The 12,590-nt window shown below is 30.9% G+C and overlaps 1 protein-coding gene across 1 annotated transcript; it reads left to right on the top strand.

Annotated features, from left to right (window-relative positions):
* The first annotated feature begins 6,668 nt into the window (after positions 1 to 6,668).
* LOC134681731 (BPTI/Kunitz domain-containing protein-like) lies at positions 6,669 to 9,453 on the top strand. The gene is made up of 3 exons (XM_063541366.1): positions 6,669 to 6,844; positions 8,026 to 8,181; positions 9,292 to 9,453. The coding sequence occupies exons 1-3, from the start codon at positions 6,730 to 6,732 to the stop codon at positions 9,450 to 9,452; spliced, it is 432 nt and encodes a 143-aa protein (XP_063397436.1). The 5' UTR covers positions 6,669 to 6,729; the 3' UTR covers position 9,453.
* Positions 9,454 to 12,590: the final 3,137 nt, after the last annotated feature.

The raw sequence follows: 12,590 nt of genomic DNA, 5'->3' as shown, positions 1-12,590 counted from the left end.
AGAAGTTATCATGTATATTAATTAAGAAAAAAAACCATTGTTACGTTTTTCCTTGTTTTAATGTAAACAAATCTATTATACCATACGTGCACATCCGCTTTCTATCATATTCAAACACAATTTAGCTGTGCAAGTTATATATATAATTAGTTATCAAAAGTACCAGGATTATAATTTTATACGCCAGACGCGCGTTTCGTCTACATAAGACTCATCAGTGACGCTCAGATCAAAATAGTTAAAAAGCCAAACAAATACAAAGTTGAAGAGCATTGAGGACCCAAAATTCCCAAAAAGTTGTGCCAAATACAGCTAAGGTAATCTACTCCTGGGGTAAGAAAATCCTTATTTTTTTGAATAATTCAAAGTTTTGTAAACAGAAAATTTATAAAAATGACCATATAATTGATATTCATGTCAAAACCGAAGTGCTATTCAAGTGTAACAGCCAAATTCATTTTTCTGAATCATGGAGAGCCTTCTCAAAACAATGTTTGTCTTCTTCATAATAGTTTGCCTAGTTCCGAATGGTTTAAACGGAAATGGTATGTATACTTTTTAAGTCTTTTTGTAAATTTCTCAAGTAAGAGATACATGTTCTAAATAAATACTAAGTTAGAGCTTTTTATGGTACATTGGTTTAACATAGCATAGTCAGTACGTAGCAGACTCTCCGCGTTCTTGTTTTAATTGGTTGGCAATTTTTAATTTTATCGGCCATTTATAGCCTTTTGTGTGGAATGGGTTTTGATAATTGTTAACGACCGTATGATGACATCAAGTTGTTAACCTCTATGTTGTGATGTCTCTGGTAGAGAGTAATCTCCTTGGCAATCACACCAATGTGTCTCATTTTTAAGAATCAATCTTATTTTTCTACAGTTTAAATATCAATATTAATTTGCATTTAAAACATTTTTGTGATCACTATTTTTAAATATCGCAATCTTTATTATTCTTTTCTATCGTATCGTTTGCATAAACATGAGTTTTAAAAGTGTAAGCAATTGTTGGGAAGAATTAAATAGTATGTCATCTTCTGTCAATATTTGTAAACTTCCCAGGTCAAAGTTTTCTTTAGACTGTTAAAGTTACTCTGTTTAGGTCCGTTTGACTTTTCTGATATCTTCGATTTATAACCATTTAAAAGATCAGTTTTATTTCATACATGTGCAATAAATGGATATTTGTCCGTTATTTGCCAAGGAATCAAACAGAATAAATGTAAATGGTAACAATGCTTATTCATTCCATAATTCTCGTATCACGGCACTTAGTCATTCAATAATTATCGTATCATTGCTTTGAGACGAGACCAGGCATTATCAGCGACGTCACAATGTTTGAGGAGAAGTTTTCACCGACGTCACATAGTGTGAGGAGATGTTATCAAGTTTTCCTTCATTAAACGTTAAACTGTCTTAAGGATGGGGAAAAAGACCAGTAATTGAATACAGCTGAGATTTTACTTTATCTATTTGTAGAAAACCATATAATCTATACATCATAAAGACTTTTACAAATCATTTTTTCCATGGCATACTATTGCTAAAAATAGCTATATTTTGTACGATGTATATTAACATATATGAATACAGAAGGAAGTTCTTGTGAATCTATTACATACATGCACATGTATATGCACACAAATGTTGACAAATTGTGCTGAATACATATCAATGAAGAAACATGTGCGGTTCAAGTCTAGAGAAAACAACTGGAAATAAAAAAGAAATAGCAAACAAATTACAAATGCAAAGAAAGTGCTGATATCAATATGTACATAAACTGATTTATGATCCACTTTATTTTTCCGAAAATTAAAGAAACATTTTATAATCAAGGACCAAGTCTTATGATAGGATGAAAAAATACGTGTATATGTTGAAATTGAATGGAGCATTTTCATTTATCTCATTTTTTTCTAATTCCAGAAAGTGAATACTACAGAGAAGATGTATCAAAATACCAGATGTTCGATATATTCATAATATTCCTTTTGTATGTATACCCACACTCAATTAATAGCATAAGGTACAACATACAAATGCATCAAATTAAAATTTATTGACAACTGACATTTTTAAGATGTTCTTTTATTGTTATTTTATTTGCCATTTTGGGGATGTGTTTTTAACAAAACAATTGACATCCCCTTGATAATCCACTTTATCCCTCTTCTTATCTCCTTATTCCTTAATTCATATAAGCTGTCCTCATAAAGAAGTACGAGACAAAAGTAAAATCACAAAAATACTGAACTTAGAGGAAAGTCCATAATCACATGGCAAAATCAAATAACCAAATGCATCAAAAACGAATGGACAAGAACTGTCACGAGAGATTCATTGAAAGACCAACAAGAAGCTAGCATTGTCGTTAACCTTCACGTGTCGCTATATACATGATATCCTCTCACTATACATATTCAAATATCTGATGATCATTTTGAACGCATTTATCCCATAGAGGTAAAAATAAATAATTTGACAATGATGTTTGATTGAAAACTTTACAATATCAAGTCCAAGATACAAAAGACGACACGAACCAAACAATAATTACAAAACAGAAAAGAAGGATTACTTAACACAAACCAAACGACAAATTAGTAAAGAATTCTGGTGCTCCAGGAGTGTTAACAGTTTTCCAATCACATTTAGAACCCGTTGTTTTGCACAAGCAAGTGCAAGTTCAATGATTAGTTTCAGTAAAATATCACAACCAAACTGTGAAACACATTAATTGCACACAAGTATTGAAACACTTATGGTGTGTTGTTTTCATTTTCATATAACACTTAGACGATACCGTTGCTGATGTACTTTCTGTCCTAGAGGGGGCCATCTGCTCAGTCGTAAATATTACCTTATCGACATGATTTTTTTAAATTGTGTATCAAAAAATTCACTAATTTGTAAGCAACTATTGTGTCAACTCTCCAAAGCAAAGTTAAACTTTGAAATTATTATTTAGGCACTACTTAATTATCAAGTTTTGTTTAATCTCCAAACTTTAGATCCATTGGCGAAATTGCAATATTTTAAGAAATTTTGGGATATCAGGTAAAAAAGGATAGAATATGCAAGCCTTAGCATGCTTAGAGAATATTATATCAACTAGGAAATACATGATCTTCAGGCACCTAATCTAGTTGACCGTCTCTAACCGTTGTGTATGTTTTTTTCTCTAACTCTATGGAAATTTATCCCTTTCCGAACCCATTGTATAAAAAAATTTAATCAACGTGTGGTTGCTGATGATCTCAAAAGATCATTGGATGATTTTAAGGGTCATGACCTTTTAAGCTAACTGGATGAATCAAAGTTTGATAACAGGTGTTAATGAAATTAACAACTTCGTGCAATGTGAAAGGCACTCGAAGGGGATTTTCGGTTAACAAAAAAAAAGGAAATGTCTTTTTAATCATTAGAGAAACAGAGTTTACATAGTTACTCGTGGATTATCGGATTTATCCAATCGAGATAGTTAAATTATCAATATGAAAAGAAACCACAGTATATTATTTCACCTAAAATGTGATAAAAATATAAAGGAAACAGATTGTTTCAAATTTATGCATGGTTGTACTGTCAATAATAAAAAAAATAAGTATATAAATACCATTTGTCAATAGCTTGTGAAATGACATGAAAGATAAAAACAAACTTTATATTTAATCAATGAAGATGTTACATTATGTATTGATCAATACGTAAGCAATATCTTATTGTTTAATTCCACTATATCTAAATGTTATTAATAAATTCAACGACATTTATATAACCCTTCCGATGGATCTCTGTTTTTGTACAATGGACAACTTTGAATACATAATTGGATTGATGGTTTTGTGTTTATGGATACTAATTGCCATATTAGAATTATAAAAATGAATAGTATCAAAGAAGAGACATGTTATATTTTTGTTTCCCTGTTGTGAGTATGAGTTTAATCATCGTTTATGTTCATTTGATTTGAATTCATTTAGAAACTACGTTATTTATCAATTTCCAGAATGTTTTATAAACATTTAAGCCTTAGAGCTCTACTTGGCTGTTGGAAACTCATACAAAAAAACCATGTATATATGTATATAATTTGTTAGGGTCATGGAAATACCCTTTGGTATATAAATGAAGTTACCACTTGTTTTATGAACGTTTTTATCCCGGAAGATCTGGAAAAATTAAGATAAAATCAATTTTGGACATTTGTATCACAAATATTTAGATTAATCAAATAGGTCAATGCTTGTTACTTAAGATCATTGGAAATGTAAACTATAATATTTTGTCTTCAATCAATGAAGATGTTACAAAGTGCATTCACACGTAAGTAGTATCTTGTTGTTTTATTTAACTATTAATAAATTAAACGACATTTGTCCTTTTGGAATTATAAAAATAAAAAGCACCAAAGAAGATAAAAATCATATTGTGATTATGAGTATAATTTTCATTTATTTTAAATTGATTTCAAATTATTTATAAGATAACTTTATTTGTTGGTGTCCAGATTTTTGGCCAATATTAAGGCCTTATGGTTCTACTTGGTTGTTGGCAGCTCCTCTCTTTGAAACATTATTTTTAACGCATTTTTGGTCTTTGAAACAAAGTATCAATTTCCAACCAACACTTAGCAGAAATGATTCATTGAGGGTATCGCATCATCTTGTAGTATAGTGTGCTGATTGAACAAAAATAAATGTCTCCAGTTAACATGATTTCCAACTGTTTACCTTTAAAAGGCAGAACGAGATTAAGATAGAAGTATCCCATATCTTCTTAATCTGTTGATAAAAGAAAAAAAATCCTGGCCAATAGTAATCTTTTATACCAATTTATGTATTTTAAAAAGGGATATGAAAGAGTTTTACTTAAATAATTTTACACAAAAGCCATCAAAAATCATCTTTGTTTACTACACAAGAATAGTTAGCTTGCGTGAAATTCATCGCAAACGAGCTTATTTGTGAAACTCTCTTGAAATAACTTATTCTACTTTCTCGTATTAACTTTATATCATATCAAGTTGCGAATTTTCAAAATCAAATAAAAAAACAATTATATTAAGAATCAACTTAACTGTTTTTAACACATCTATAAGTCTGTGTTCTAGGACTATTTGCATACACGTTTAGGTATATATATATATATAACTTGAATTGGGACACTTGGGGCTTTAAATTTGTTTTGTATCTTAACTAACGACCTTGGTTTTTCCCAAATGAGTGTTCCCATTTTTGTTGAGATATTCCTTTTTTGGCCTACCCTTGCTTTTCATTGTTAGTCCGTAGGATGACTTTAATTTTTGAAATATTTTGTTTGGATTCGGGCAGATATGAAAAAAAAGATGTGATAAGAATGTCAATGAGACAACTCTCCACTAGACATCAAATGCATCTGAAATTAACAACTATATGGCACTGTACTGAACAAATCCCATACCGCATAACCATCTAGCTTTAAAAAGCCCCAAAAGGACAAATGTAAAACAATAAGAACGAGAAAAGTAACGACCAAATTTATGTACTAAATAAAAAGAACGAATAGCAAATATGCCGGAAATCATACTATATCTCTCTATTTGTAAGTCAATTGAAAAAGACTGAAGTTCAAATGATACGCACGAAGCGGTATTCAATACTTGATCTCAATTGTGACATATCTGCATCGATGAGCACTGATACGAGGATATTTTTGCAAATTATTAAGTAAATCAGCAAACAAATTTTAAACAAAACTGTCAATAACTGCCTGAAAATCTCATTGTAAAATTGCAAGAACTGTGGACAAATTGGTCGTTTAAAAGTAAGGGACACCTTAATTTCGTAGCTTCTTTAACATTTTCTGAAGAAAAAAAATGTATGATACCAAATAACAAAACAAGAATGTTTCCACAGTACACGAACGCCCAACTCGCACTATCATTTTCCATGTTCAATGGACCATGAAATTGGATTAGACCATGAAATTGGATTAGACCATGAAATTGGATTAGACCATGAAATTGGATTAAAAATATAATTAGGCATTAAAATTAGAAAGATAATATCATAGGGAACATGTGTACTAAGTTTTATGTTGATTGGACTTCAACTTCATCGAAAACTACCTTGACCAAAAACTTTAACCTGAAACATGCACTTTCATTTTCTATGTACAGTGGACCGTGAAAATGGGGTCAATAGTTTGATTTGGCTTTAACATTAGAAAGATCATACCAAAAGGAACATGTGTACTAAGTTTCAAGTTGATTGGACTTCAACTTCATCAAAAACTACCTTGACCAACACTTTAACCTAAAGCGGGACAGAGGGACGAACAGACAGACGGACGAACGGACGCACAGACCAGAAAACACAATGCCCCTCTATTATCGTAGGTGGGGCATAACAAGCGGTAATATAGAAAATGATGGCTCAGTTAGTTTCTAAATGGGAAGAATAGAATTTTCTCATCTCTCTTCATTGTGTCATATCTACAATTTTGATATATGTTTTTTTATGGCATTCATTGACAATAACAACATATTGTTATAAAAAATGTTAGTAAAAAAATTCTTCCTTGTTAAAATGCTTGCTAAGATTTAATTGGTTGAATATCAACCAATCGTTATTGTACATTACTTCCCCTTTCAGAGCACAACACGTTTTATATCGCAGCTGGTGTGTTAGCTAAATATTAAATAAGCATGCAAAGTTGCTAATAATATTTTATTTTAATCATGGAACTCCATTTTAAAATACTCATGTTTATCTTCTTTGTAATTAGTGTTCTTGTTCAGTCCGGGGTAAACTGTGCTCAGGGAGGTACAGGTGGAACAACAATAAAGAAAAATGGTGAGTGCAGTTTGATATTGGTTTAGAACAAATGGCTAATAAAAGTTCTTTCAGTCTTAAGTCTTTCGCCGGACGTTTTAGAATAAATATATTTTTTTTAATAATTTAAGGATGTTCGCTTCTCTGTTAAAAAATAACAAGCTTTTTAAACGACTATTATTAGTTGATAGTATAAAAAAAAACCTAAAAAGTAAAAAAAAACAAAATGTAGACCGTGTGCTCGTTTTCGAGATATAGCCATTGAAAATGTGGCGGGAAAATATTCTCTCTAGACTTTCCAAATATTTATATTTGGCACCTTATTTGTTTCAAACACAATGAAAATAACAAATATTTTATAAAATGCTGAAATATGGCTTTTTAAACTTTATGTAATTATATTATAAAAAGTAAAGTTGGGGTTAGTGGGCCAATTTTTTAATGACAATACATGGATAAAACCAGAGGATTCTGAAAATCTGACAAAAAAGAAACAAAATGGAGAAGCAAACATCCTTAAATGGAAGCTTTGACCAGATGAAAAAAATCCATGATTTCCGGGTTTATTTTTGTAAAGGAGAAGAGTGACACAAACTACAGTGTCTTTACTAGTAGTGCACAATTTTCAAACACAACTGACATTGCATGTTCATTCTTTAATGTTTATCTAGTTAATACAGCTGATATATGTGAGACAGGGTCTTTTTATTGTTTCGTACTTAGCATCTAAGAATACCCGAAATTGTGGTGAGGTTAGAGCTAAGTCTTAAGTTTCCTATTTTGCATTGTGTGTAATGTTGGTTTTTATTCATGACGTTGTCAGTTTATTTCGGGTTATGACTTTGCATGTCCCTTTGGTAGCTTTCGACTCTCTTTAAAAGGTGTTTCTGCTTTTGTTATTCGCTTTTACACTCATCAATACATTAATTATATAATAAATGTGGATGAATGTTGTTGTGAAACTTTAGATTTAGGGTAGTTGTATTATAGATGCTAACGTCATATTAAAAGGACACATCTTGTTGACCATCAAAAGGAAAATATAATAAAGTTTATGACAGAATCTAATTCCACCGCCAATACTTATGAACTACGATATTTCTCCACTCGACATTTCAGTATCAATTTATATAAAATGTTCTGCAAACCTAAGAAATATACCTGTATGTGGTGACACTTTAATGAAATGATTTGGTTTGAAGTTTGTAACCAACGCAAAGACTCTGGACCCTGTGGTGAAACAGATATAAGATTTTTCTTCAACTCAAAGACAGAACAATGTGAAGAGTTTACGTTTGGTGGCTGTGAAGGCAATGCAAACAATTTCAGAACAAAAGAAGTGTGCATTAATCATTGTGGTAAGTGTGCAAACATTGTTGTACAGGTAAGTTTGCAAACATTGTGGTAAGTGTGCAAACATTGTGGTAAGTGTTTTCAAATAAGTAATGTTAAATATAAACGTGGACATTTAACATATAATGGAATTTAAGAAAAAACAAATTATTTGTTTTTTGAGATTTTAAAGTATCAAGTACAATAACTTTGTTTTTGATGCGAGTGAGAGGTTAAGATAGCTTTAAAACCAGGTGTTGTCCATCATTTTCTACACAAGAGACATGGCTGTACCAAATCAGGAAGAGTACAGTTGTTATGCATTAGTTTGGTGTGTTTAAGCTTTTGATTTTGACATTTGATTGAGGACTTTCCTTTCTAAATTTTCCTTGTAGTTGAGTAATTTTGTAAAGTTTAAAAGATAATCATTATACATGACCGATTCATTTTACGAGTAAAACTTACTAAAACAATATATTATTGTTGTGCTTCATAAAAAGTGTTGTTAGATGTAGAATTTTCTCAGATGTTTCCATTGTTATCTTATAAATAGTTAAACGCTTTTAACATAGTTGATATATATAGTGTACATTCTTTTCCAATGTTCCTTGCAGTACGAATCTATAAACAAAAAAAAGAAGTTAAATACATGCTTCATGTACAGGTCAATCAAAACGATGAGGTTAGATGTAGTGCAAGAGGTGTAGTTAAATAACAACAAATATCTTTAGAATATGTTAGACACAAAGTTTCTTCAAATGAGTGGGAGAAACGTTGCTTTAAAGATCATTAAAACGATAAAATAACAACAAAAACAGAACTTTTTCTTCCGTAACAATATGAATATATATGTATTCAGGTCAGTGTATAAATAGGAATCAGACAATGTTTACATATACTTTCGTATAAACTAAGGGTACAATTTAAAAGTACATGAACCCCCTTCAAATGTATACATAAAAAGTCCCTAGATCGTATAATTTATAAGTAAATATTTTCGGTTTGCTGTTTTGTTGTTAGTTGTTTACTGGTACGTATGACCATTTAATTTGTTTCAATATATTTATCAATAATTGAATTGGGTTTACCTTTTCTGTTTAATTATTTTTTACTCACCTCTTCATAATTATTTGCAGTTTGTAATCTAAAGCCTGACCCAGGACCATGTAAGGCATCTTTTACAAGATATTATTACAAAAGTCAAACTGCACAATGTGAAGAATTTATATACGGTGGATGTGAAGGAAATGGGAACAATTTTCAAACTATTGCTGACTGCCAGGCTTCTTGTGCCTAACATACGTGTAAGTATGGCTGACTGCCAGGCTTCTTGTGCATAACATACGAGTAAGAATTGCTGACTGCTAGGCTACTTGTGTCTAACATAAGGGTATACATTGTAGGGTTAAATGCGTTTATTATTCCCATATTTGGAGGTATTTAGGTTTAATATCTGACATTATTTACTAAAGAGAAAACTTTGAGCTAATTAAGTTATTGTTTTATTAAGACGCACGAATTGTAAGTTTCATTAGATTTATCTCTATTGATTTTTTAAATAGCTTTTTCTTTTATTCAAGATAAGATAATCATGTCAGTAAAACATTAAATTAGTTTACCTATCTGAATGAGAAGATACAACGAGATCGAAATATTAAAACAACAAAGGATAAACAATTAACAAAAGGAGTCATGGATAACTAAGGACGAATTAACTAGAACCCACAAAAAGCAGTAATCTCCGTCTCTCTGGAAGGGTTAGCAGATCCTGTTCCAAAGGAAGCAATGATATGCGTCCTTTGACATATTTGAAATAAAAAGCATTGTAGACAGGTATTTAACACTTTTCGAGATGGCAACATTCCCAGCGACAGCCTTCATGAATCATTTCTAGTAACTTTAGGACGTCGGTTAACAAATTACATATTTCTGTTACATGACATTATATAAAACAGCATTTTCTTTAGAATTCCTTTGTTAAATGTTTACACTACACATTTTAAGATTTGACAAAAACCAAGGTCAAAACAGAAGTTATGTTTGTATAAACATATTGACAAAATACATATAAGATAATAAACTAACTTGGATACTTGTTGAAATGCAAAGAAATTGCTAATTTTTACACCTGTGTTTTTGTTTTCAGATTCGAGGAAGAAATGTAGATGACAGCAAATTTCAAACAAATTAAAATGATGCAACATTGATAATGATTTTTTTATGTATCTGTCCTTTACTTTTTTGGTAAAATCAATTGTTTTTTTCCATAAAATCCAAAATAGTTTAAATGTGATATATTCTGACTTAACCTTTTCACAGATTAAACAATTGAAATTTAAATTTGTATTTGTGAAAATACAATGAAGTTCCAAAAAGGTTGATATAAACAACGGAAGTGAGAGTGCAGATAATAACTGGATTTTGTGGGTCAATTCGAGGTCCTCAGGGCTCTTAGCCACCTTTGCTTGTCGTTCCGCCTGTTAGTCTTACTCAAATTAGTTATCAGGAACAATGATTGATTGTAAATACCACTGTGTGTGTAAATGGTTTAATATCACTTATAACTGCTTGACAACAAGGAAACAGACTAATTTCAAGTCCAACATGGAGTACGACAGGGCTACATCATCTCATCCATCTTATTCCTGATTGCCATTGACTGGGTGATGTGGAAGACCACCAGTGACAACAAAAGAGGCATCGCATTGTCAATGTTCACAACCATAGAGGACCTTGCTTGCTGATAATATAGCACGCCTGCCATCAAAACAAGACAATATGCAGGACAAGACATTTTGCCAGCCACATTGGACTAGAGACTAAAGCTGAGGGCACATAAATCAAATCGGTAGATACATTTACTTATCTAAGAGCTGTTGTGTGTACATGACATTCAACGCAAAAGAGATATTAAAAGTAGGCTTGTCAAAGCAAGATCTGCAGTTCAAAGACTACGACCCTTTTGGAATACAACAGAAACACGAAGATATATAAATTGTACATCTGTAAATCTGTAAACAAAATGTACATTTTTAAAACTGTACATACACTGCAACCCTGTAAAAATGTATATTAACTGCAAATCTGCATATAAGCAAAATATATAGATTCTACAAGTGCATCTTGTGTGATACGATTACATACAGTTTTACAGTTTTACAGATTTATAGTGTATATATAGCTTTACAGATGTACAGTTTATATATAGCTTTACAGATGTACAGTTTTTATACAGCTTTAGAGATGTACAGTTTATATACAGCTTTACAGATACCAAACGGCAACGATCACTTCAGGTTAACAAAGACTCGATATGGCTTATAATTTTACCTTAGTTATATTGCAAAAATGTAATATATAACTAATTATAGCAATTTGAAAACAAAACAACAACGACTTGTCTTTTAATTCTAAATTTTAGAACCTGTCCTGCACGACAATGTTTAGTGATAGATAAAATCCAATAACCCTAATTCAAATTTATTTCAATAACACCAAATTGAACTGTCGTTAACACTGGATTCTTTATAATTTTCGTGGTTACAAAAATTTGGAGGATTAAATTAAATTGGCATGTTTCTGGACATTCAATTTCTAGGTTTTGTCGAGGTCTGCGTTCAATCCTATATAAATAGTTATCAAAGGTACCAGGATTATAATTTAGTACGCCAGACACGCGTTTCGTCTCCATAAGACTCATCAGTGACGCTCATATCAAAATATTTATAAGGCCAAACTAGTAAAACGTTGAAGAGCATTGAGAATCCAAAATTCCGAAAAAGTTGTGCCAAATACGGCTAAGGTAATCTATGCCTGGGATAAGAAAGTTGGCATTGGCTAACCATTGCTCTCATGGTCATCTGAAACCACAAAATCCACGAACACTAATATAGAATATTAATTAATCCACAGTAGATACTGTCACCTTAAATGTGTTAAAATTTAATACACACTGATTGTTTCAAATTCATGTATGGTTTTACTATAAATGATATACACAATATGTGACAATAACCTGCGAAGTAAAATGACGGATAATAAGTTTTTTTTCACTTCATATTTAATCAATGAAGATGTTACATAGTGTGATCATCTGTTATCAATATATTATTATTTAAATCAACGATATATTAATGATATTAATACATTATACGACATTAGTATTAATCTTTCAATGGATCTTTGTTTTTGTACAATGGACAACTTTGAATACATAATTGGAATTATGGTGTTGTGTTTATGGATACTTATTGCGATTTTAGAATTATAAAGATAGAAACTCTTATAGAAGACAATATATTTTTGTTAACGAGTGAGTATATTTTTACATTGTCGTGTATGTACAAATGATTTCAATTTATTTATTGTTGACGCTATTTGTTGGTTCTAGGATTTTTTTTCCACAAAGGGAAGCTTTTGGAAATTTTAACATGTT

The sequence above is a fragment of the Mytilus trossulus genome, chromosome 8 (genome assembly GCF_036588685.1).
Source record: "Mytilus trossulus isolate FHL-02 chromosome 8, PNRI_Mtr1.1.1.hap1, whole genome shotgun sequence".
Taxonomy (NCBI): domain Eukaryota; kingdom Metazoa; phylum Mollusca; class Bivalvia; order Mytilida; family Mytilidae; genus Mytilus; species Mytilus trossulus.
This window is presented reverse-complemented; position numbering and strand designations above follow the sequence as displayed.

Excerpts from the sequence above, each read along its gene's own strand:
- LOC134681731 (XM_063541366.1), top strand. The coding sequence starts at position 6,730 with ATGGAACTCCATTTTAAAATACTCATGTTTATCTTCTTTGTAATTAGT. Across the intron at positions 6,845-8,025 it reads AACAACAATAAAGAAAAATG|TTTGTAACCAACGCAAAGAC; the intron begins GTGAGTGCAGTT and ends TTTGGTTTGAAG. Across the intron at positions 8,182-9,291 it reads AGTGTGCATTAATCATTGTG|TTTGTAATCTAAAGCCTGAC; the intron begins GTAAGTGTGCAA and ends AATTATTTGCAG.